The 27,864-nt window shown below is 39.2% G+C and overlaps 1 protein-coding gene across 1 annotated transcript; it reads right to left on the reverse strand.

The window, feature by feature from the left end:
- Positions 1-1,610: 1,610 nt before the first annotated feature.
- Positions 1,611-26,953, reverse strand: tbc1d10aa (TBC1 domain family, member 10Aa). Its single transcript, XM_036578425.1, has 9 exons — positions 25,862-26,953; positions 15,937-16,036; positions 12,245-12,352; positions 8,495-8,601; positions 8,051-8,165; positions 7,501-7,566; positions 5,410-5,599; positions 3,942-4,096; positions 1,611-2,659 (listed from the first exon to the last, which is right to left on the reverse strand). The coding sequence occupies exons 1-9, from the start codon at positions 26,047-26,049 to the stop codon at positions 1,667-1,669; spliced, it is 2,022 nt and encodes a 673-aa protein (XP_036434318.1). The 5' UTR covers positions 26,050-26,953; the 3' UTR covers positions 1,611-1,666.
- Positions 26,954-27,864: the final 911 nt, after the last annotated feature.

Raw genomic sequence — 27,864 nt, forward strand, 5'->3', positions numbered from 1 at the left:
GCCTTGCTATGCATTTGTGAGGAAAGACAGGTATATAAGTGTATTTGAGTACAAATCTACAAATGTGTTGGAATAGCCTCGTTTTCAAAGCAGCAAATGAAAGAGTAACAGAAAGCAGCTAAAAACGCTGACAAACACGACTGAGAGCTGAAACTGATCCTAAAGCAGTGTGGACAGGGGTTACCACCCCACTCCCCATCAGCTTTAGAGGACCAAATGTCAGAGTTCCAGGAAATTCTTTAGAGTTTTTGACAGTTGTGCAGCACTTAAAGCCCATTTCAGTAATATATATGGTCCTTTATGGCAAGCCTGAGAGAAGTAGAACTGTATGACCTGTGTAACTTGTTTATACGAGTGGTCAGAGATGAACGCTGATGGAGGGTCCCTCAAAGTGAAACATCCATCGCTGCATCCTTCTGGCACTTTCACATCTTGGTTTTCTCAGGTTAAGTTTTTCCCAGGTGAGCTTTCCTCAGTAGTGAATTAATGGCAAGGTTATCACAGGTTACGGATGTGTTTGTAACAACTAAAGCTCTCCCCCAAATTAAACGTCTAGTAGATAAATTTGCTTTCTCTGTGCTATTTTGTAGCCCTTCTCCCCTTTTGCTCTCTGCCAGACTTTAGACCATGCTAGAAATGCCACTGCTACTCCACACCACTAGGTGGTGACAATATGGGAGGCAAATCCAGCCAAAAAAGAAATTAAAATTAAAACCATAAAATGAAAATGCAAACCTCTTTTTGCCATTTCTTTTTCCAAACATCTGCGCAAATATCCTGCCACAACTGAAAATGAAATGAAATGCCTACATTTGCAATTTCATTTTTCACATGAGCATGAGCCATTTGTGACAAAAATAAAAATAAATGTAAAACAGCTATTTGTCATTTCATTTTAGTCGTTATTCTGGGTTTTTCATGGCCAAATCTAAAATGAAAAAGCTAATAGAGAAAAGAAAATCCAAGCTTCACTTTGGCTTTGGCTTTTCTCCATGAAGTGCAGAATACGGGTCAAAACTAAAATTAAAATGCAGTGTTTACATTGTTATTTCTTTTTCACAGCAATCGGCTGCAGATCTGACAAAGTGAAAATGAAAATGCAAAACTGATAAATCAACAGCAAAGTGACGGTTTGTGATTCAGTTTTCGGCGTCGACGCGCTTTAAGTGTCAGAATGAAAAGGCAAATGCAAACGAACATCAGCGCCACCTGCTGGACTTTTACTTTTCATTTTCGACTTTTCGATTTCGTTTTCAAATTGACCAACATGCAAATATATGTTAATTAGCACTGGGCGGGGCTACGGGGTACCTTTTGGGACATCCTCAGACCTCCGAGTCAGAGCGGCATCATTCCTCAAGCTAAACGACTTTGAGCAGATCTGAGACATGACGATGGATTTTCTCGAGACTCAAAGTCGTTTAGCTTGAGCAATGATGCCGCTCTGACTCGGAGGACATTTTTTTTTATTTTTGTCACAAATGGCTCGTGCTCATGTGAAAAATGAAATTGCAAATGTAGGCATTTCATTTCATTTTCAATTGTGGCAGGATATTTGCGCAGATGTTTGGAAAAAGAAATGGCAAAAAGAGGTTTGCATTTTCATTTTATGGTTTTAATATTAATTTCTTTTTGGGCTGGATTTGCCTCCCATAGTGACAAAGAGCTACAAGTAAGTGTCCTCTGAACTGTTGACGCTTTCACTTGAGCGGCATAGAGTGTGGTTATCATGCGTAGCAGTAAAGTCCTCGCTGGCAGGTGCTTTGGGTGTAAGCAGAGGGGCTAAGTCTGTAGTGGGTGGTGGAGCCAAAACAGGTGATGAGTTTTCCACAATTTCATGGACTTGTGAGTCCTCAGGGATGGGAACTGGTGTCTTAACAGATCCTGAGGTATGGAGAGGTGGGTAGTCTTGCAGGTGCGGACGCCAGTTTTGGAGTGGCACTACAGGGGGAGCTGGAGTTGGTGGTGGAGGAGGTGGAGTTAGTGGTGGTGGTGGTGGTGGTGGCAGTTCATTAAGAGAGGGGCTTAGTGGTGGGGGCAGCTCGTTAAGACAGGGGCTTGGTGGTGGTGGAAAGTACAAAGGTTGAGCAGATGGGTTTGTAGGCTCAATGAATGAAGTGTTTGGTGCAGAAGAATTCTGTATGACTGAATTGTTTGGAGACAGTTTGAGCCCCTCTATTGGAGGAAGTGCTTCTTTAACGGGCTCCTGCTGGTTAGTCAGTGAAGGCTGCTGCAATGGCTGAGATGTTTTCTTTGAAGCTGCAGGATTCGGAGGTGCCTGGTTAGGTGGCTCTGCTACTGCTGATGGCTGGCCAGGCTGATTAGCAGGGGCTGCTTGCTGGGCAGGTGTATGGTCACTGGGTAAGGCATATGGGTTTGGAATGTTTGGAACAGGTGCTGGATTTTTCCTGAGAGTCCCTCGCTTTTTACCCCGATTGAAGTCAGGGTTGAGCTCAGGGGCAGATGGGTAACTGACGATGATGGTAGGCTTCTGACGGAGATCTTGCCGTGTGTGAGGCTCGGCGTCCATGATGATCCGAGCACCGTGCATTCTGGGAGCAGCGTTGTATCTGAGTTCTCCATGCGTTTTTCTCCAGCGTTTAAGCTGTACACGGTGCTCCCGCTCCACATGACGCGCTGAGATAGGCAACTCCAGCACCTGCAGCACAGGAGAGTTTTGTTATTTTCAAATAAATTCAATGAATATACAATACTGAATAGAGACTCATTCTAAATACAGAACATCTAAATAGAGAAGAGAAATAAACCAGACATTGGAGAGAAGTATTTAGATCAACCAATGAAAACTGATTACTCTTAAAAGCCCATGAAGCCTATTGTTAGAAGCCTTATCATTGTTTAAAGCGATACATATCAAATTTACACATGTTCCACTTTACCCAAATATAGTCACATAGTGGATAGATATGGATATACTGAAGCTGGAGGCTTACCTTTGTCCATTTCTATTGACAAGAGTATATAATACAGTGCTAGAAACCACTTAAGCAAGTCTGTTTAAGATTACAACTCTGGGCAAGTATGTAATAATTTAGACGTCCTTCACACAATGCCACATTTGGGGTAAGAGGGGAAAATTGTGTAAATTTACTTTTTTCACCAATAACTTTACCCTCTTTTCCCATAGAGTCTGGCTGGAGATGTGCACTCTCAGCCCCAGTGACGTCACGTGCACATGCACTCTCTGCCATAATGGCAAAAGCAGCCCAACGGCACATTAACTTTTGGCTGCTTCTGTTTAGCGATATCATCACTTAATCCATTTTTCGTCCATAACACAGCAAGAGAATTATATTTAATGTACCTCCCTGTTGAAAAAAGTCATAGAACCCATTAAAATCTATATAATCCATTAATATCTACTGGTTCCTGGTGGTTTTCAGTAGTCACTATGGGTATTTTGTGCTTTCCTGATGGGCTGATATCACAGTATAAAGGATTCAAATAATTTAATCAGTTTTTGTGACTGATTCCATTTACAGTTGTTCATTTCCTAATGGTCTTTAATGGCAACCATCAAGCCAATTCCCGTTAGCAAGCAAAAACATCAGTTTTTATTCCTAATGGTTCTAATGGTCTTCAGCATGGCTTTCATGAGTTTCAGTGGTAGCCTGTTTGTTTTTTCTGTGAATAAAGTCGACATTTATGTTTTATCTGATGTCATCAATAGGCTGGCAGTGCGTATCAGGCTGAGCGTGCATGTCTGCAGCCAGACCCTTCTCCTCTTTTCTTTAACAATACTAAAATCTAGTAAGACAAACCTCCATCCTCTAAGAGCACATTCAGTATAGCAGTCATCAGCACCATCAAAATCATTACAGTAGACATGTCATGGTTAAGGCTGGCTATATCTTAGCCTCTATATGGAATAGTTTATTTAAGGACAGAACACTGTCTGTGTGTGCATTTGAAATTGTTACCTGTTGTACAAGAAAGGCCTCTTGCATGTATTTGGGCTCCAGGGCTCTGAGCAGCTCCATAGTTTCATACTGACCAGGACAGGCCTTCAGCTTCTCACGAGTGCCCAGCATACACTTCAACAACACCAAACCCACACGGAATATTATCTTCACACCTGGCAGAGAGAGACACAAAAATAGTTAGAGACAGTAAAGAAAGAAAGAAAGAAAGAAAGAAAGAAAGAAAAAGAGAGAGAAAACAAAAAGAGAGATGTGGAGCAAAAAGATGAAAGCTGAATCATGCATGGATGTGTACTTTGTAAGCTTAGACTATAATGTAAATTTAGACGATCATCATCTGAACATTTTTTAAATAAACAATATAAACTTGATCCAAATTCAGTTACAAAGTTCCACATGAGTGCTACAGAGCCTTACTTTATAGCTTACACTTTCATATAATTACCATGTATAATTACCTACTGGGTTGACTTCTAATAAATACATACATACATACATACATCATCTAAACCGCTTATCCTTCTGGGTTGCGGTGGGGTGCTGGAGCCTATCCCAGCTGTCATTGGGCGGAAAGCAGGATACACCCTGGACAGGTCGCCAGTCCATCGCAGGGCAGACAGACAGACATACACATTCACACACTCACTCACACCTAGGGGCAATTTTAGCATGTCCAATCGGCCTGACTGCATGTTTTTTTGCACTGTGGGAGGAAACCGGAGTACCCGGAGGAAACCCACGCAGACACGGGGAGAACAGGCAAACTCCACACAGAAATGACCCTGGTCGCCCAGCTGGCAATCAAACACAGGCCATTCTTGCTGTGATGCAACGGCGCTACCCACTGCGCCACCGTGCCGCCCTGATTTCTAATATTACTTATTAATTTATAATAATAACTATATTCTGCACTGACGGCATGTAAGACTGTTAACATCCAGTTGATTTCTGCATTTGTTTAATACAAAATATTGCTAAACAGGCTCACTGGTATCCTTCTACTAAACAAACCTGCACATTTTATCACACTACCAGAGAGCTGGAGTTTCTTTGTTTCATTTGCATATTCGCATGTTCCTGCATTCTTTGCCAAACTGAAAATCTACTTTTTAATCTTTCCAAGTGACATTCAAAGAATTTATTTGTATAATCAATTAGTTGGTGGCGTTCTGTTTGTACTGCCTAAAATATGTTCTACTTTATACATTTCTGAACTAACCGTAGATTAGAATGATTCTACAAAAAGAATGGTTAACTAAAAGTGAAACAACGAAAAAAAAAAAAACAGTCATGTGGCACGTTAAAGAAAACGACAGAACAATAATTTGCACACAACTGTCACTTATTTAAGTTATAATAATATCAATATCAAGAAAATCAGCAAAACATCATTTGACTTTTGGAAAGACAGGCAAAAGACAAACACATGAGATCCAGAAAGGAAACAGAAATGATGTATGTTTCTCACCATCACACAGGAACATATCCCACACCCTGAGCACAGAGGCCCAGGGGAGAGTTCTGGAGAATGCACACATGAACCACTCTGTCATGTACAGGATGGGCTCGATCTTGTGCTTGTCCAGGTGCTTGTATGCTATAGGACACACACGCTTCAGCAGTGCATTCAGGATCTCTCCATCCAGCTGAATGGCCTCCTACGTTCACAGACACACATACAAAGACCAACACAAGATGGCGCTGTTGAATAACCTCAGAGTGTAGCAGGGTGGTGTCTGGCTGATGGCTGTAATACATAATTTTCTACAGATCCTGTGATTACGTCATTTCCAAAAGTGTGGTAAAATAAACACACCTGCAGTGTAGCCACGCTCCCGCTACTCTCTTCCTACTGAGTGCTACAAAATGCTGAACTTTCTGACGAAATACAGAAACAGTCCACAGCCTAGAGCATGCACTGTATGTCCAAATGTTTGTTGGAATTAGTAAATACCACATAAATACCACTTCTGCTTGTATACTTTCCATAGAAGAGCAATGACAATAGAATGGGACACTCTGGAGCAGCTGTACATGATTCTAAGGTCACCATGCACGATGCCAAGTGTCAGCTAGAGGGGTATAAAGGCCCCCAGTACTGGGCTGAGGAGCAGTGGAACTGTGTTTTCTGGAGTGATGGAGCTCCATACAAAACATGTGGATGAGTTGGAGTGTCCAGAATTAATCATCCAACATCAATACCTGACCTCATGCTCTTGTGGCTGAATGCAATCAAATCCTCACAGCATTGTTCCCACAGGTGTTGGAAACTGACGTAAAAGCCTTCCCAGAAGAGTAATGGGTCAAAGTGGGACAAATGCAGCAAAGTGAGACAAATTCCCCACTAACACCCTCAATTTCAGAAGAAACACTTGTCTACAAACATTTGGACAGTTTAGCAAAACTAGTGCACAGGAGCCTTACTTCTTGATTTTTGACTGAATACAGCAAATCTAAGATATGATTGTAATGAATGGAATGTGAAAAATGACTCCTGACGCATGAACTCCCATAACACATCAGCCAGAGAATGTGCTAGCTTAGCTTGTAACCAGAAAGGAAAGACAAACATTCATATCTTGGAAGCTGGATTGAATATTTTCAGAAGATGCTCTGGATTGTATTACAACAAAATATTGTGTAAGTTGTCTTGTGCAGTTTTGTGAATAAGTAAATTTAATAGCTATATAAACAAAGCAAAAAACGGAAAACACTTTTTTTTGAGGCAAGTTGGCACAAAGTATAGCCCTTCAATTAAAACCTTCACCAGAGGAAGCATAATTTGATAGGCCGACCTTTGTTTCTCTAGCTGCTTTTAATTAGTGCTCAATTCTTGGCTGGTTAAACTGTTGCGTTGCGTAAGCTGGAGGAATTATTACAATGGCTGCATTCCAGAGAGTACACCTCGTATTCTTTTATCAGATGGGCTTTACAGTACGGCTTTATCCAAGATCTTGGCAGTTTAGCTAACCGGTGAGCCAGGGTAGATCTTTGTTTACAGTGGTAAACAAAACTAAGGAGATTGACATGTTATGATCAGTGCAATTCATGTCATGTCACTGATCAGCCAAACAAACGGAGCAAACGCATAACTTCATAACCAAAACTTCCAAAAATCCCAGATGGTTAATGAATACATTAACATTAACTTTAAGATATGTTAGTTTAAAGAGATTTATTCCAAGGAATTGTGGGCCATTTTTCTCTGCTTCGGGTGGAAATGTTTCACACAGCGTAAAAGAACAGTGGGTGTTTTCAAATGGTGTTTGACGAAAGGTTTTGATTGACAATACTAAATATGTTTCAAACCTACTTTACAATTTTAAGGGTCATTTTTTCAGACAGGGATTATGCCTCACCCATTACTATTAGTCCTCAACTACACAGCGTTTTGAATGGAGATTTCTCCACTGAAAAGAAAATGTAGTTCAGGCTTCATCCCTGTCCGGGATACTGACCCTAAACTGTCTCGGGTTAGGGTCATCTTAAATGGAAAGCCTTTTTAAACAGCCAAGCTCTATCAGTTTCAAACAAACTCACATCTTTGTATTAGACTTACCAGGCCTGCACTGTAGTAACCAGGGAGGTATTTCTCACAAATCTGAACCAGCCCCCAAAATGCATCCTACAGACACACATATATACACACAAACACAATAAGTGAAATATTTCTATACAATAATTAAATTATTATATAAAATGTTCCTTTTTTAGTCAACACGAATGAGAAATCATAGTGCATTTTCCTTTCATGCTGTATTTCTGAGCAAGACAGTTTCAGGGAGGGTCTCTGAGCTCGCTGAGTGTTTTCTCTCAGTAATAGGTTGGGGGTGGGGTGAAGGGTGAAACAGGATATTGTTGGTTAATAATATTTTTCTCAGCTCGCTGGTGCACAGTGATGCAATCAAAAATCAGAATATGTTGTAGAGACAGGCGAAAAGAATGCATCCTTTTTTTGATGGAAGATTACAGGAAAACAAGAATTTTGTCTTTACATTATATGTTATGATAAAGGATGGAGATGTAGGTCTAGGAAATCAGGGAAAGCAGTAAAATCTGCAGGGCTTTCTCCTTCAAAAGGCAGTGAGTGTAAGTTGTGCAAGACTGACCTCAGCAGGCATGTGCATGAGCAGCACTGCAGCTATGGGAGCCTGAGCCTGGCAGTAGCCTTCGTCCGGTCTGTACAGAGTGTAGGCCTTCAGCACTCGCAACAAGTCCTGCTGCCTACACACACAAACAGATAGAGAAAGAAATTTATAATAGAAGTAACATGATCTTACATTCAAGACTCCACTAATTGCAGATTTTTTATGGTCTATATTGACTTTTTTTCTAAGCATACATTTTTTTTCAGTTATTTCAATGACTGGCTTTTAATGAGGATGTCCTTAACAAATTCAATTCAATTCAAAGCAAGACAGTGAGTTTTCTGTGAATGGCTGTAGAATTACAGCTGCAAAGTTTCTTGCTCATGTGCTGCTCAGAGGTTCTAACATTTCAGCATCTTCCTGAATTGTCTAAGTATTCACAAACACAGACTTTTAAACACTGACCCGTGTCCTCCTCGTGACACAAACATCTCGTGGAAAGGAAACTGTCGGTGTAAATCTCTCTCAATCACATCTATCCACTTCGGATCTCCTTCCATGCTGTCCAGCTCCTGGAAACGACAACAATGCAATACGGAGTTGTGACAGATCTGCCTTAATCAGTTATGAATTCTCGCAGAAATTAACAAAGAAAAAAAAACCCTGGCCAAGGATACGTAAATCAGAATTATTAACTTAATAATAATAATCAAATAAACAAGAAAACAATATATCTTGTGTGTGTATATATATATATATATATATATATATATATATATATATATATATATATTATAACTGTCACTGTCGTGTCTGTGGCCTCTGTGGCTAAAATCAAATGGTTTGCTCTTGATTACATGATTACAGTGGTTTCCATATGCAGCTTGCCTTGCAACCGCCACGAGTGACACACACACACACATGCACACACATGTAGTTTGGACTAGACTGTCAAACAATTATTCATTAACAGACAAAATATTAAGATAAACAGGTGTATTTCTCTGTTTTGTCACACATGTCCCTAGTGGTGCAGACCAAGGATTCCCAGTCTTCTTAACACCACAGGCTAAATCACAGCCCATGATATCTCTGATAAAACAGGTAGAGGAAGCGATGCCACTAGGGATGTGAATTCTGACTCATTTTGGCATTCAGGTATCCTTAGGAGTTCACATACACATATCCAGTTAACTGCAAGGAAAGAGAGGGAATAGCCATAAGAAACTTTTGCATATCTCTCAGAGTGACATCACTGGCATAGTACAAAAATACAGTAGTACGCATAGGAACATTTTCCTATTCAAACACAGCCGAAGGAAATCAGTAGGAATTTGTGTTGGCTGAGTAACTGAGGCGTGTCACGTTGGATGCTGATGAGGACTCTTTGCAGTAGTGGCCGATATACCTGTTCATCTGGTACAGCGGTTGAGATTCTTTTTATGGTATTAGTTTTGTTACTATGCACATAAATGCAGATAATGTGACATACCAACAGCACAAAACATGCTGACTCGCTCACCTCTCGTGAAGTGAGTTGCAGCCCGAGGTAAATTAGCTGAGTTTGTCAATAGAGACTAGCTGGCTAGCCGCGTGCAGTGCTCCTCGCTCAGCCAGCTGCTTCAGGCAGCACTGCTGTCTCTGGCTACAGGCCGAGAGGCTCCGCAGCTTCTCAGCTAAAACTGATAGTGTGAACAGCCTCTAATGTTTACTAAATTCCAGCAGAATCTGATGATCATAGATCAAAGCTCAAATGTGAGTGATGCACACATGAGACAAATGACCTGCGGGCAAAAAACGTCATTCAGCACTGAGGCTGAAACTTTCTTCCTATTCGCCAGCTTCTCTTTCCTGTTCCACCTTCAATGGCGCAGCAGTTACATTCTGGCCTCTGAATGGCCTCTCTTCCACTGTCGAGCCAAATGGTTCACGGGGCCGTTCTGTACCGTCCTGCATAGTTTCTTTTTCCATCTGCTGTGCCGCTAAAACAGAACCAGGAAATACTTAAGAAAACTACACAAAAGATTGACTAACTGCTAACAGGCTAACAGCTGCACACAGAACCCACAACAACATTCCCTCTGTCACCACAATGATTCCACCGTCATTCCAACACTGGTCCCTCAGAGTGCTCTCAGATCCTTCATCCTCTAAATGGGTGGTATCTGGGCATCCGGCACTGAAATTGAGCCTGTATTGCGATGAGTTGCGCCTGTAACCAGCTAACTACACTCGCATTAGCGTCACCCAGCAGGGTAAAGTTCTAAGCACCACATAACAATTATATTAATTATCTTTCTGTCACCTCGACAGCACATTCAGATATGAGTTATCATCATCTAAAAAGGTGTTTTAAAGCATCAGTTCGCTGGAACTGAGCCTGTACTGTGGTGGGAGGCACTGTGCACTCGCGTTAGCTTAGCCGAACTGGCTACAAATTAAAACACTACAGAACAGGGCACTCCAACACCATTCAGTCGACTTTTCTCTCGCTGTTCTAAGCTTTTACCATCTACGCTTGTGATAACAGAGCACCGGTTAACTGAATCAAACCCGTACTGGACTGTTTGGCTATTAATCTGACTAGACAAGCTAAGAGAAGCTGACTAACATTAGCTTAGCTTGGAGGCTACAGCTCCAAACACCACAGAACCGGTTTAATTTCGGCTTCCTGTACCTCCAACAACAGCTGCTAGACTTCAGTTCCTCAGAGTTGAGTCATTATCATTTAAATTTGTGTCAGTTTGTCAGAATCATTTAAATTTGTGTCAGTTCTGTGGTGAGCAGAGCTGGCAGCATGCTAGTCAAGCTAATGCTAATCAGCTACTCTTTCCTGGTTAACATTTACAAGATGGTGTGATGTTGAAGCTTTGACATTTATTGAATGGTGGATTTAAAATTGTGCACTGCTTTCAGTTATTTGGCATCTGAGCAAACTTATTTGATTGTTTTTGAGTTTGAAATAACAAGGTGGCATAATACTAGAACCAATCTACGAATAGCTGCATCATTACATCATCCTACCGAACGGTTCTGCGGCTCCAAGCATGGTTAGCGCTATGTCGGAAAAATCATGCTGAGCTTGAACAAGAAGCTGGTGAACAAGAAGCTGACTTCAGCTTCGTATCATTATTGCCAGGCTCAGAGAAGCTGCTGTGGGCTTTACATACACTCGCCTTCATCTCGTTATGGTTAGAAAGCAATATTGACAGGGTGTCCACAGATTTTAGTATATTAAATACTGGCCCGTTGAACGGTTAACCAAGTACTCAAGTACCTATGCACCTCTTTAGATGCCGCTACACACAAGATTATCTTATGTCTTACTATTAATGAGGAATGTTTTGTCTCCGAAAGGCGAGCTTCTCTCTACATACCACACACAATGCTTTTGGCTCATTAGCATCCCCAGTGGCGATAAATCCATATTTTATGTAGATGTCATCTTATTTGATACTGAACGCTGTTTTTATTCTTGTCTTTGGTGGGTTTTTCATACTTTACAGTCCCAATAAAAAGCCTGTGAATGTTTTCAGTTTCTTCTTTTTTTGACTTCAGCTGTAAGTTGACAATAAATTCTTACATACAGAGACATGATGTTGATAAGAATCAAGTCTTAATTAAAAAATACAATTATATTTATATTAATTACATTAATAATAATAATGTTACTACTACTAATAACAATATTACAGCCCAACAGTTACTAACTCCACCCTGCTTACAGTCAGAAACATTTGCAATCCAGTTTTAAACAATCTGGGGTCTGGTAGCGATCCGTGGCCTGGTGGTTGGAAACCTTGGGTGTAGACTAGAAATCTACCCTTCAGGAGAAAGTCTGTGTTAAAGTGTTAAAGCACTGCATCAAGCTGCTGTTGGTTTTAGACATTAAGGGTCTATTTTAGAAGTCAGAAACACTTGTTCAATCCTTGTAAACAATGAGAGGCGACTGAAGTCTGAAGCACTTTCCTGTGCTGGCTCAAAATGGAAACTCAAAACAAATCTACAAACGTGGCTTCACTACCTCATTTTCGATGACAGCATTTAGACAACGCTTTACTTTAAAAGGAGAGTAAATTGAAAGGCACACTGAAATCTTTTTTTTTCCTTGCAGAATTAAACAATACCAGTACGGAATGATGATTACAACCCAGGGAAGAAAAAAAACTGAGCAAGCTATTACTCATTGAGAGAAGGAAAGTGAGCGTCTCAGACCTTGAACATTTCGCTGTTTCGTTCTTTCTTCACTTTTCCTCCCGACAGGTAAAGCCACGCCCTGCCTCTCAACGATGGAGGGATTCCTTTCTGACATCGCAGCCTCACCTGTGAGTGAGAAGAAAAGCTCTGTTATATCCAGAATCAATTTATCACACAGCCATTCAGACCTGATATCTATGTGTTTCCCAGATGTGGTATAATACACTACCATTCAAAAGACTATGAGCTCATATTAATAGCTTAATTTATATGAAACAAACATTTGGGATGCACGCTGACTGGAATTATACTGGCATCGGTAAAGAAATCAGCAACCAGCATCAGACATCAGTCTTGATTTGACCAATATTTCAAGTCAGTGTTTGATGATGCATAATAGGCTGTAATTATCTGTTTACAGTAATTCTTGTCACATCATTTACCTTTTTTTTTTTTAACTTATTCTCTGTAATTTTAGAATTATCTACAGCTCTGTTTATCATTCTGAACACATCTAATTTCTGCAGTGTCTATTTGAAATCTGTGATATAGTACAGGAATCACATACTGTGATATTATTGATTATTATACCAAAATATTTGTATATTATTGACAACACTGACTGTAAACTTTTGAACAGAAGTATATATTGGACAATATTCACCATTTTCCCCTCTTTTTCCTGAAGAATACCTTGATCAGATGAACAGACTTAAACCTGTCCACTATCAGATTTTGCCAAAACTGGGATTCATTTTGATATCAGGAGTAAACAGGCTCAAAATAACTCACAGGCCTTTATCATAACACAATACAATGCACACATTAGCAGTAACAACACAGCATAAAACAAGTAAAACAAAACTTTTTCCATATGTTTTCACAAACACACACAAAATGCAATGGCAGGTTTGGTATTTAAAATAAAAAATTATTAAAATGAAAGTTTTTAACTGTTAAAAGAGACACTAGTAATCACAAAACATTTTCATAGTAAAAAGTAGTAAATAATTTCCCCCAAATCCTCTATTTGTAAGTCTCTTTTAAATGAGCCTGTCACAGACATTACATTTTAGCAGAAAATAGAAATAATTGTCATAAAATAATTTTTGTTCATTATGTGCACCTATTAAAGTAGCCTAATGTGGCCTCACTTCCTAGTTGTTAATAGTTAGTAGCTCCCAACTGATGACAAACAGCTTTAGCTCTAATAAAATAACATTACCTACTGCTGCCCTCTAAAGCTGTTATAGCATCAGTCAGGAGAACTTTTACAAAAATTACAAAAATGTCAGGCACATTGTTATTAATGTCAATACTTTTGTCCCTTCAGGCATATAAAAGGCATTAAATCCTACAATCCAGCACAATAAACACATTAATTCATGCTTCACTTTTTCAGTTTTTGTGCTTTGAGAAACGACACCTACGTGCATTTTTGTCTGCCTGTCATTTGTCAAAGGCATTTTGAAAAGTCCTACAATCACTCAAAGGCTGTAATCAAGCACAGGGGAGCTGCTAAATACATTTTTAACTAGGACTTTAAATTTTTTTTTCCAACATCACGGGAAAATTCAGCAAGATCTGATGCACATGCTTTGGTAGGCATACTTCGTTTAATAGGACTTTTTAAATAAAAATAAAAAAGCAGCAACAGTGATTGTGCCTTGTTGCAGAGCCACAATCCAGCTGTTTTCAGCTATTAAGCAAGCGCACAGACAAACATGCAAACACGAAATCCAACCATGACAGTTCAGAAAAACTCAGCTGTAACTCTACTGTTAATGGTTCAGAATGGTACTGTTCTCTTTACCTGAGGTTTCTTTCACCCAGTGGAAGCTTCAGAGAGCTTAAGAGAAGAAACAGTGAGCTATTGCAACATATAAACATACGACAAAACTGTGCAAGACGGGTTCATTGAGATGCCGAACTTGTCCAGACAAAACCCAGCTCGGGCTCTATTACTGAATCATAGAGGCTTATAGAACAAGCTGCTTTTGAAAGACGATACAAGAGGAAGGAGAAGAAAAGAGAAACAGAAAGAAAAATTAACAGATACAGTTCTAAACAATGAGGAATTACTCTTATTCCTTTCAAGGCCCGGCTCAGGGAAATGTACAAAGACCCAAAGGCTAATCCTTTCGTCATTAGAGCCTAAAACACTATATATATAGGGTTAGTTTTGCATAAGAATGTAATGTAGGGTAATGTAATTTTTACTGGCGTTTCTCAGTGATTTGAAAGGAGTAAAGTGTGGAGGCACTCGAAGAAGTGTTTACATGTGTTCTCTGTGGCTAAAATCAGGCTGATATGCAAGTGTGAAACTCAGAACATCAAAGCATGAAAAAAATTTACAGAAAAAAGGTTGATTTTATGCAGTGATGTTGACTGGTTAGCTGTACATTCCCAAGCTAATGATACATTGCATTTACCTAAGATAGCAAGACAGATGTTTAGAGTGAACAGAATAACGGCTAAATTAAATGTTTTGACGTTTTCTGCTCTTTTCTGGTGTAAAGGCTGTAAGTAAATCGAACAGCCACTTCAATCTCTGTCATTTGTACCAATATTTTTCAACTTTACAGATGTCCTGGCATCTCCCCATACAAAAATAATGCTATCTGAATAGTGGTTTAGCCACAGAGTATAAGGGTAACAATATTATCTTCACAATTTCAATAATTTTAACTTGACCAACTACATCATTGAACTATGGCAATTTGCAACTTTATCACATGTTTAACGAAGCAAAAGAAGCTGTCCACTGGTTTTATGATGACTTGCGTCAGACTCAGACACAACTAACCTTTATCAGAGCTTGAAATTAAAGCACAAATGCAATCACAAATATTCACTTGAAAATGAAACAGCTACTATTTGCACAGTGGGGAAAGTTTCATTCATAATGTAAGTCAAACTTAAGTCAAAACTGACTGATTTTCTATCTTGTTAGTTCATGTGCCAGATCATATTAAGCATAATTCATCGAATCACATGATTTAAAAGAAAAAACCCCTGTAATCTTTGATAGAACTGTGATCACGCCTCTAAAACGCCTACTGTTTTTTTATTATGTAACAGTGCACTAAAGAGCAGCGAAAAAAATAATACTATATCCAGCCCTTACAATATTTCTTATACCTCCCTCTTCCCACAAGCCCCACCTATCGTTAAGAGTAAAAGCTCAGCTATCTTAGAGACCCTCGCTTATTTCACTCGGAAACACATCACTGCAGGGAAGGAAAATGCATTATGAATTATGACTCACGTTGACCTCGACCCCCTCAGCTTAAGAGCCTGCAGAATTTTCTTGTTTTTATTTTGAATACAAACAAAAATATCATCTGGACAGTTTACTTATCGCGATTATGAAGTATTGCCTAATTCTAATAAAGAACACTGCTTTTCAGTCATTGAGCACAAAGACAAATCTTAAGGGAACTACAGGCAACTGAGCAACCAAATATGAGGCTCTAAATCTCAGTACAACAGCAGAGGAACGTACTCATCATATCACAGAGGTCTGTGATAAAAACTAAGTGAAAGATGACACTAAAATGGTAAGATCACACTAAACTACTGAGGTCATTCTAAAAGGCTAAAATCATGCAGAGCCTGACTGTGGGTCTATTCTTGGCACTAGCAAATGCTGCAGTGAATAAGCAAGTCAATGAAAGGGTTTGAAGAAGACTGAAAATTACAGCTCTTACCTTCTTAAATTTCTTGCTGATCCATTTGTCCCAGTTATTCAGCATGTCCAACCATTTCACCTCTCTCTGCCTCAGCACTTCTGGGGGCACATCCTGAGCCCTGAGGAAGGAGGGAGAGGAACTATTTAAAACACAAATTGCTTTTCGTTGGATTGCTTTTTGGGGATTTTTATGTTTTCGTGGAAGGAAGTCTGTCACGCTCTCTACTAGCAGTGGGGGCTGGTATACCTCAGGTGTTCCTGAAGTATGAGTTTTGTCGTAACTTTATGCTGGTACGCCAGAAATAAGGCAGACATAAAGGAATGGCCGGTCGGGGATTGTATCAGGCAATGTGTGTGAAGCAAGTCATGGCCCAGCTGGTACTGAAGCATAAATGACTAATATTTTCAAAATTTACTTCACTTGTTAAAATGACCACTGTTAATCTATAAAAAATAGTAATACCTACTACTCACTACACCTTCTTGCCAGCATACTGACCACTGCCTTTGGTCCCCCTCTCCAGGCCAGCACACACCTGTATCCAATTTTCTTCAGGACTTCTACTTAAACCCCTCTTACTCACTCAGTTCTTGTGAAGTCCCTCTCTAGTTCAGTGGACATTCTAATAGAGATGCATCGATATGGGAATTGATAACAATACAAATTTTTTCATGTACATTTCTGCCGATTCTGACACACATGCTGATAGGCAGACAGTTACAAAATGTAGAAATTGGGACTCAATCTACCTGGATTAGCACTATAGAGAAATGTAGCATTTATTTGTAGGGCAGTATAAATGCAGTAAAATTAATAAAATGCAGATATTCTAGCACAGTAGCCCAACATTGCCTAAACGCTCCACTCATCTGGAGTACAACAGATACATCATCATATACTGGCTTGAAATATCACTACAATCTAAACTTGAGTCTGATGATGTACTTTCTTTTACAATTATATTATTACTCTTTTCCACTGCAGTACTGAACGGCTCTGAGCACAAAAGGAAAACGTTCCAGTGGCTTTTCCACACAAACACAGTTCCACATGGAACGCTTAAAAACCGGGCTCAGCCTGTATTTTTGGCATGGTTAGCTGACCGTACTCAGGACCACAGAACTGTGCGGTGGGATGATGTATCTATTCGCTTCCACGTTTACGTTGATATTGTTCCACCACATCCTGCAGCATTAATTTAAAACCAAAAACAATCAAACAAGTTCAGTTCATTCAAACAGATGCCAAATAAATGAAAGCAGTGCACGGTTTTTAATCCACCATTCAACAAACATCAAAGCTTCAATCTAAAACCAATTTCTAACTGTTAAACCGGCGCTGCTAACCAGGAGAGAGTAGCTGGTGAGCTAGATCGTTAGCTTAGCTAGCATGCTGCCAGGTCTGTTCACCACAGAACAGGTTTGATTCTGACTAACAAAAGCTTTACTGACACAAATTTAGATGATAATGACTCAAATCTGAGGAAGCGAAGTCGAGTGGCTACGTTAGAGGAACAGAAAGCCAAAATTAAATCCCTTCTCTCGTGTCTGGAGCTGGATCCTCCTAGCTAAGCTAATGCTAGCTGGCTTTTCTCTTCTCTCCTAGCTAACTTATCATAGCTAAAGAGATCCAAACACCCCAGAGCAGGTACGATTCGACAAACCGGTGTTATAGTATAAGTATAGATGATAAAATTTTTTAACAGCAAGAGCGAAGTTAACTGGTGGTGGAGTGACAGAAAGCCAAAATCTGACCTGTTCTGTAGCGCTTCAAGCTGTGGCTTGCTAGCCTAAGCTAGCGAGAGTGTATCGTGTCTCCCACTGCAGTACAGGCTCGGTTCTAGGGAACCCCTGATTAAAAACATCTTTTAGAGGATAAAGACTCAGACGCTGTTCCCTCCTGGGCGACACTAATGTTAATGTAGCTATCCGGCTACAGGTAAAACCCACAGGCTGTTTCAGAAACAGGTGCTCAAATACCACCTGTTCAGAGAACAAAGAAGAGGAGAGCACGATGAGAGACTGGTTTTGGAGTGATCCATGGAATCAAACGTGTTTTGTGGTGGGATGGTGTGTGCGCAGCTACTAGCCTGTTAACAGTTAGCCTCTCGTTTGTGTAGTTTTCTTTAGTATTTCCCGGTTCTGATTTAGCGGTACAACAGATGGAAAAAGAAACCATAACCAGTCTCACGAGTCCGGACCAGCGCAGAATGGCCCAGTGTGGCCCTGAGAACCATTTGACTTCACAGTGGAAAGGAGGCCCTTGGCAAGGCTTAAAACTCTTGCCCAAAAATGAGAGCATATTTTAAAGAATATTATTATTACAATCAAATCAAACAGTATAAAAATAATGCATGTTTAAACAACCTTTTTTGAGTGATACACCATGATGCATTAATGCATTTTACTACCCTTATTTGATGATTAACTATATTCAGTTCAGGTTTACTATCTGCTATTTGTAGTATAAAATGCCTACTTCAGAATTTAAATTTGTGCCAGGGTTAAAATTTAAAAAGAATCTGAAACTGAAGTAATTTTAGACAATGAAACTCTGTTATGATGTCTGCAAAACAGCAGAGGAACTTGCTCATTATCAAATAAAAAAAAATCATAGTGAAAGGTCACACTAAAGTAGTACTAAGGTACTACTTGCCATTTGTAAGAATAGAATGTATGTAAGTATGTGCCAAGGTTAACATTTAAAAATAAAAGAATCTGAAACTGAAGAAGTACAACACGGGCAATGAAAGAATTACAAATGAAACCTACCAAATATGCTGCATGTTGTTGCATCAATTTTGTCCAACATCTTGCATGATCAATTCAGATCAAAACTCTTATTAAGCCTACTCGTTAAAGCATTGATGGACTGAAGCATATGGTCTCCCTGACCACAGAGGGACAAACGATTCATGTGCTAGGTGGCTGGGATCTGATACAACGCTCAAAGCACATGAATGCAGGTATTCAAGTTCATGTTTTTGTAGGTTCTGCATGCAAGAAATCCTACTAAATTAAAGTCTTACTCTTTTTATGTTGAGCAATATTAACATGTCGGCACACTTCCCTGTACACACAGATGCTTTATGTTTGGTATGTAGCCACAGAGCTCTATACTCAGTTTTGCAACATAACTGTCTGAGGTGAACTGGCCTTACCAGTAAGATGCGTCTGCACATTCATCTGAAATTCTTTGGAAGGAAGCGGAACAGAGCAAGTTACTATTGGGGTAAACAGAATTCTTTGGAGTGGAAGAATGAAAGAAGCAGCAAAGAACCTTTCAATTAAGTGTTTTTTAAAGAACTGTGCTTTGAAAGGTTGTTTATGAAACCAAAACAGGTTCTCATATGGCATCGCTGATGTAAAGCAGATTCAACCTAAATGTGTCCTTCTGCAGCTGAAGAGCAGTTTATGAAATGAGAATACGGTTATTATTTCATTAGCATAAATATTTACACACCGGCCTGCCACCGTGATCCTGTAATTATGGGATGGACGAGGGCGTGGTAGACGTCTGTAGTGAGGCCTCTCCTCCCACAGTCGTCAGACTAAAGCAAGTCATCTGTTTAAAGAAGTGAACTACACCCAGAACTACACAGGCAGCCTAAACCTCAAAATCTGAGAATGAGCTGATTTCACCAGTAAGTCAGTGGAGCTTTTTCACTGAGTCTAAGTTCAAAACTCAATTCATCAAAGTCACATTTCTGTGACTAACTGGCACAACTTAACCCTTAGAAGATAACAGAAGCTGGGGGTAATTTCATACAAACTCGTTTTCACTCATAGCTCACTGAAACAAGGACAATTCTGTTGAAAGTGTGGCCTTCTAAGCTTTCAGTCAGTCAAAGTTACATTTCTGTACATATGCAGAAAAGATTTCCAGCCTGATCTGTGGAATAAAAAACAGAATATTTATCATTTTTGCACATTAAAACAAACAGAACAGCCAGACATGTAGACTTGACTGCGTCAATACAGAATGTGACCCAAATATAAATGTAATTCATCATGTACATTACCACATTAACAATTTGCTATTTTATTTTCAATGAATTTACTGAATGTGGATTCAAATATTGCAAACTAGTCGCCAAAAAAGTATTTTTTGACCTCTGATCCAATATTTCAATAATTCTGTAAACAATAAGTAATAAAATACTAAATAATATACTGTAATTATCTATAGTTGTGTGCAAAAGTTTGAATACAGTGGGTCAAATTACATGTTTTGTTGGAAAAGGGTAACACATCCTGAACGTAGAACCTACTTATGGCATTTTTCTACCATTTTAATGCACAATTTCTATTTATTTGCCAAGTGTAACATTTTAGAAAACAATTTGACTAAACAGTGAAATAAAATATAAAATGTGTCATAACTTCAACATGTTGAGTTCCACAAATAAACAGTACTTGTGCATTAAAATGTGCAGAATGTTGTAGAAGATTTGATTTCGTTTCACTTACAAAGTCAAAAAAAACGTTTGCATAAGATTAACAAACGTTTTTGCACTAACTAACAAATTTGTGTCCAGTTTTCTGCCTTGAGTTTTTATCTTCAGTTTTGACACAAGATTTTTTTTTACTTAATTCTTTCCATTCCTAATTTTCTTAATTTGTCCAAGATTTCTTCACTTTCATATACAGCGTCCGAGTGTGCTACACATTATCTTAAACCTGCTGAAACTGCAAAAGACTAGCATATTAAATGAAATGTGTGCACTTGAGTGCAAGAGTTGGTTTTACATTATTAAAAATGTTGATTCCAAAATTTAGAACAGTAGTGCCCCTATGCAATTATTGGTGTAATTATGTAATTATGTAATTATGCTTAAACATTATAGCAAATGACAATAATGACTCCCTGATTCCCAAATGTCTGATCTTATCTGGCACTCTATTGAAACATCAGTCATAAACACACAACCAGGATGATTTTGTTGCCTGTCTGACATTTACATTTATGCTCTTGTCCAGAGTGAGTCACAAAAGTGCTCTGTGGCCTAGCAGGAACCTGTCAGCTTAAGATAGTGTATATAGGCTAAAGTCCAAAGCTGCCCTTTAGCTTGCCAGTGCTGATACCTACATACAAATATATACAATACACTTTAATAAGTGCAAGACCAGTGTTTGCATTAGTGAAACATTATTAAGATACAAAAAAAACTTCCTGCCAAATGTCCAACATGCTTTGGTGCTGAACTGTGGCTAATATGGGTTAAGGTTTAAGGATTCACTCATGAAGCCACTAAACCATAGTTTCATTCTAACTTCCCCCTTAAAAAACACAGCACACATTTTATACACTTCCTCTTTTAATAACAAACTGTGCTAGGAAATAAAAAAAAATGAATAAATAAATAAATAACACACCCAAACAAAAAGTCCAGTTAATAATGTTTACTGATAACTGATAGGCCATGTTACTTAACACCAGGGCGGACGGGCTAAACAGGGTTAAGTACTGGACAAGAACAGTAGATTAGAGTCAATTTAATTTTACTGAACACAGCCCTCAGCTTTACTCCACAGCTTCCTCTTTAAGAATAACACGATACTAACCAAGCGAAGTGTTATCTGAAAGCCATGGTTCCCTTTTATCAGCTCTGACCAACCAACAGTTCAACTAGCATATTTTTCCCAGTGTGTGCTGAGCCACAAAAGAAATGAAATAATCACTAAAAAGACTTGAAGCAAATGTTTAAAAAATTGGAGCCTGTTTTGAATGAAAGTCTCTCTCAGCAGGGCTGGGCTGGCATGACCTCAGGGCAGCAAAGCCCATAAAGCAGAGGAAACAGGAAGCCTACCGTCCACTCAGCAATGCTGTACAACTCTCACTCATTTATGTAACTCCAGAGGCAGATCCAGGGCCTAACGCAGGCCTCAAGTGTGAAGAGTGGCGTCAAATCTAATATCCACATACGGTGTTCAGATAATGTTAAAATATGGCACAAATATAATATCTTGACACTGATACTGATTATACACCATAACTGTCACAATGTTGAGCTTTTATGAGGTTTGTGAACAAATTTGTAAAGAAAAAAGGCAAAAAAAAATCAATACGAAAAATCAAATGAATTGGTAAAAAAATTATAAAAAAAAAGATAATGGCATAACATGATGCCATCCAATTGGCCACTTCTTACTAAGGAGTTACTGCACACTGGTTCTTGTTGTTTAGGCCTACAGACTCTCATGAATTGGTCCAAACCTTTCTTTTTATGACACAAAAATGATCTATGATACAATAATTTATCATGACAACAACAACATATGGTTATATTGCCTCCCCCAGATAATACTTGGGTGTAGGGTTGAAGGATTAATCATTTTTTATTGAAACTGAAATGTCAAAGAGCGTGGTTTTCAAATCACAAGAGCTGCAATTCATAATTATATCATACATTAATCGACGTTATCAACAAGATTTAAAATAGGAAATTTAACCTAATAGGGCAGAGCTTGTGAACTGACAGTCTAGTGCACTATAACCGCCTCAAGTGCTGGTATTCTTGGTCAAAAAATTACTTGGAGCTAAGTTTACAGTAAGTGATTGCATTTAAATCATAATCACAACATTGCACAATATAGAAAAATCACAATCAGATATTTTTGGCCCTATTTTTTTAAACATGTCAGCCTTGCTTTAATTTGTGTGAACATTCCATGATGAACCGACCAACAGAAATGGTCCAAGCTTAAGTAGAATAAAACCTTTTTTAACTTACATTTTTTTAAAACTTACATTTCTTTATCGACATTAACTTAAATTCTAAATTAAGAAGTTTTTTTTTTCTTCTCTTGTACAGTTACAGTTTTGGAGAAGGTTTTGTTTGGGCAGCAACAATATATAGTGCACAAAAGCTCAAACGTCACTTTTTTCATTCACGCATTTTTGTGCTGATTAATAATGTATGTGGCTCATCAGTGACACAGTACAACAATCCCTTTGGTAAAAAAAGAAAGTGACTCTGCTCACTAAGTGACACATACGCTATCTACACTCTTTAAGCAATCACTCACCAGATGCCAGAAAACACAGTTTTTCATAGGCTTTTTAAAATGGCACTACTGCTTCACTACTGCAGTTTGTCTGTTCCAACCCGTCAGCAAACTTCATAAAAGTTTAAGATCACGACTGATAACGTTTCATGAAAACGTCTGATGGTGTTATGATATTATTTTTGCTGTATCGTTTACCCTTAGCCCCGACTGCTCAGTCCGTTATAATAAGCAGTAATGTGGCAGTTTACAGGCCTGGGTAGCGGGTGGAGGATAACGTCACTCAATCAGAGAAAACTGGTTTATCCAGACAAACAACAAACACAGCTCCACTCAGATTCACACCCTAAGTTTCTGCTTACAACCAAAAACTATGGCATAATCATCGTCACCTTGGCATCTGGAAATGTTTGTGGTGCTGACAGACATTCCAGCGTGCTTTGATCAACATATAAATTCGTCTCAAATTGCTTCACTCCAAAATAACCTTAAATCAACAGCGATGCATACTGTCACACTAATTCCGCATATAACATCAGTGCTGTGAGAATGTAACAATATACCAATTTCACAATACAATAGGTTTGTTTTTTTTCACCAGGATATGATATAATAAATGCCAGCATTCATTTTTTCTCTTTTGGGCAAAGTTGAATTGCTAAAACCAGACTGCAGCACCTGGTGAATGCATAATGAACACAAACAAGTATTTTCTACTGAGACAAACAAACTTAAGTACAGAAAAGTGCAAATGGATGTGGGTGCAGTGCAGGGGATGCAGTTTCAAATCGAAACCTTTCCGATTTATGTCTGATTGTTTAATATCATTACGGCTTATCATTGAAATTCATTATTTTCACAGTACCAGTCAAACTATGTCAGTAGGTAGGTAGTTAGGTAGGTAGGTAGCTAGCTAGCTAGATAGTAGATAGATAGATAGATAGATAGATAGATAGACAGACAGCCAGACATACAGACGGATGGACGGACAGACAGACAGCCAGACAGGCAGCCAGACAGAGCAGCCAGACAGACAGCCAGACAGCCAGACAGACAGACAGATAAATAGATAGAACTTTATTGATCCCTGAGCTCTTTAACACAGCACAGTTGATACTATTGGGCATAGAAATATTCTGTCTGCCAACACCAAATTTCAACACCAAAGCTAATAAGCATAATAAGCATTGCTCCAAAATCTAGACTGGTGATTAACGTCGGAACTCCTTGATTAGTCCGTCATTTTCTGTGGTTAGTAAATATACCCACTTCCAGCAACTCACAAACATTTCTAATTTAAGCCACGCCCACACGGTTTGTAATTTAAAAGAAGGTATCGAAAAAATATCAGTTAGGATCAGTATTAAAGTTAAAGTATGGGTAAAATATGTAACAAAACCCAACTCTAGATATCACAATTTTCTTTTACATCATAAAATGCATAACATAACAACCCAAGAAGAAACACATGAATATGCTTAGTCTGAACACTGCTGTGGCGGTATCAAACACAGCATCAGCGTGGACACAGTCCATCCAAATGATGCCACATCCGCAGCTGGTTTGTTGAGTGTGTTTATGCCATGATATAAACACTTGTGATAACTGGCTCACAAAGAGGGAAGATTACCCTTAGTTAGTCCCCTGGGTATTTCTGAACTTATCTCTCACTGCAAGACTGCTTTCTGTAAGCAAACAACTTTTCCCGCGAGAAAACCACACACACACAGAAGTCCATGCAAATTCATCAGAGCATACACACACAGATCAACAATGGGATGAGCTTTAAAGGTGTTAAACTGCTGCTGTTGCTGCCAATCCAATACAACCAGCTGCACCACTTCATCAAATATAATCTGAAGATTTAAAGAGGCAGGTAATGAAAAATCATTGCCATTTCTGTCCCTCTTCGGACAACAGGACAGAATGACTCTACAGGGCCAAGAGAATTTAGCATTTATTATTAACTTCTCACACAACCCCCCCACCCATCTACACACATACTGACACCTACCTGCACATATACAGACAGATACCCAACGTTGGGCTGTGCAGTCGCAAATACGTCTTGTGTGTACAATATATTAACATAAATATCTATCTAATAATAAGAGATAAGCAATACACCAATATTTTACCATTAGCATAGTAAATGTTATCATAATAAAAATATGCTTTTGTGAACATATCATAAATATCATCAAGTATGTAAAGAACACTGACCAAATTCATGTTTTATTACATAGAGTATAATAAGTTATGTTTAATTGGATTTACTGCAGTACAGTGTGTGAAATGTTAAATAAAAGTTCTTTGTTCTCTAATTACTCTAATTTTGAAATATAGCACTAGTAGTGCACTGTGTCTGTGTGTCAAAATATGACACACACATGACACATGAAAATCGTGAAAAAATGAGGCAAGGTTGGAGACTATAAAAAATAAAAAATATAATTATATATATATATAATAATATATATATACACACACACACACACACATACACAATCTATACAGTGGGAGCCCAAGAAGTGAGGTGTGGGGGTTAGGATTCCACTTTTTCACTCAAATTGTTATGCTGATAGTAAAATTTGTAAAGTATAAATTTACAAAAGAATGCAAAATGGAAACATTTTCACAAAAGTCTCTGACTTTTGGACCCCTTGTATGTAATTATGACTCCAGCTTACCTTGTCAAGACTATTTTGATATTTTGGACCACACCCTTCATCCAAACACACCTCCAACTTCATTCTCAATTCACTCCCTTTACGCTGCAACTCTTTTTTTGTTTTTTTTGTGTTTTATGCATTATAAGGACACATTTAAAACCACTGTCACAGACTGAGGGGCTGCATTTCAGCAGTGTATGTGTGTGTGTGTGTGTGTGTGTGCGTGGGTGTGTGCGTGGGTGGGTGTGTAAGATGTGCACTTACGAATCTGCTGAATACTTCTGGGCGCCTCCAATAAACCCGTACTTGTCCGTCTCCCTTGAGCTGGGAAAGCCATTCAGTTCCGAGTCAGATCCCAGTGAGCTCTCGTCATCCAGCTGGCTGCCCACAGTCTGTAAACTCACGGTGTCCGCGGGCTGCCGCCCGTTTTCCAGCTTTTCCAGCCGAGCCATCAGCAGCTTCAGGCCAGCATCAGCACACAGAGCACACCAACTAAACAACCAACCAGCTCAACACCCACTATCACAATGCTACACTCGCCCAATCACGGCTCGAGGCTCCTAACTAGAAGGACTAGAAGGCGACAAGACTCATTTTATCCTTTAAAGCGATCACAGTTAGTTTATACTCTAAAACAAAAGGAAAAATCTCGTTCAAATTGAACTGTTTCTGACTGACACTGCGGCTCAGTTCGTTAAAAGCTGTCAGGTCTCCAACCTCGCCTCATTTTTGATAAGCTGTGTTATTTAGACAGCTACTAAGCCGTTTCATAGGAAAAGGGTAACGTCTACATGTCGACCGAACTGAAATGCCTCCGTTAAGTTCAGTTTAGAGGTTGTTTAGGTGCCGTTCGCTTCGGCTTGTTGACAGGAAAGTGCGCTATGTCAGCTAACGTTAATGTTAACCTTTAGCAGCTAACGTTGCATTAGCATAGCGACGTGTCACTCAGAGTAACGCCAGCTTTAGTTCAGCTTACATAACCTACAGTAGCTACAAGAATGAAAAGGACTAAACACGCTGTAAACGCTGTGAACGACCGGCGCTGTTTCAGAAAAAAACACACAAATGCTGTGTTTTTATCTGCTACAACTACAGTTAGCCCGTTAGCTAGCTTAGCCTGCTAGCGTCAGTTTCTCACTCTATGAGACGTTGGACAGTTTCCACAAGCAAACCTTTGAACTTACAACCAAACCTAAGCTGCGATGAACTGGTTTGCTACCGTGATTCCCTCAAGGTCAGTGTTTTCATACGTTTCAGTTCACATTTGGTCTGGAAAAAATAATAAAATAGTCCTCAGGCGACGAAATGTCATTTTCGCAGTTTGCCAACAGTCAGTCTCCTCCTAATTGACAGCTATGCGCATGCGCAGATACGCATTGAACGTATGGGCCGATGAAGGCTGCGTTCCAATTGGCACGTCGTGTACTGGGACACTAGCTAGTGTACACTAGGTAAGAACACTAACTAATCCACCAGTCGGCCAGTCCGGTTAAAACTTAATTAGGTAAATTAGGTAAGCACTTTAACATGATCTTTTTTTCTGTTACTTAAAGGGGAACTCCACCGATTTTTCAAAATGGTTAGTATGTAAACAAACTCATTCAGAGTCATTTGGTGTGAAATGCTCTGTATTAGCGAGTCAGAATTGTTCAAAGTGGTGGTGATGGGAACCAGATGTCCAAAATCCATTGCTTGCTGCCCAAAAACATTGTTTAGCTGTAGTTTTAAAAGAAGTGGTTGGCTTAAAATGTTTTTTTTTTGCAGGCCCAGATAGCAAGCATATATAAGCCCGCTGGCTCGATAAGGTAAGCACCCCGTTGACTCTGTATGCCACTGCTGGTCCGCTCTTGGCCCACCCAGCTTATTGTCCTGCGTATTGCCCATCTAAGTAGTTTTTAACCTTCCCATACAGATTTTAAATGCACATGACAAATATTACAAACTGAGTATACAACTGTATTTACAACATTGCTGTTAAAATTATTTATTAAACCTATTTACAAATGATGATGAAAGAAAATACTGTAGTAAAAATAAGTAAATTGGACTGTGAGTGGAAAATGAACGCTAAAAGTGGCATTTTGTCTAACACTTTGTTTAACAGCCTGTGGGCCGCCCAAAAAAGCTGAGTAAAAAGCCAGTGGGCCGCCAGCTTTGCCATGAACAGGCCAACAGTGGCCCTCTGTCCTCTTGCTGTCTGGGGAGACCTGTGGGGGTGTTGTAAGGCCAAATAGTCCCCAAAGAAAAGTTAGTTTTTCGAATATACC

This window comes from Colossoma macropomum, unplaced genomic scaffold, assembly GCF_904425465.1.
Source record: "Colossoma macropomum unplaced genomic scaffold, Colossoma_macropomum, whole genome shotgun sequence".
NCBI lineage: Eukaryota > Metazoa > Chordata > Actinopteri > Characiformes > Serrasalmidae > Colossoma > Colossoma macropomum.

Coding starts and splice junctions, on each gene's coding strand:
- tbc1d10aa (XM_036578425.1), bottom strand. CDS start 26,049: ATGGCTCGGCTGGAAAAGCTGGAAAACGGGCGGCAGCCCGCGGACACC. Junction 7,567..8,050: donor TCATGCACATGCCTGCTGAG/GTCAGTCTTGCA, acceptor GTGTGTCTGTAG/GATGCATTTTGGGGGCTGGT. Junction 4,097..5,409: donor GGATATGTTCCTGTGTGATG/GTGAGAAACATA, acceptor TCTCTCTGCCAG/GTGTGAAGATAATATTCCGT.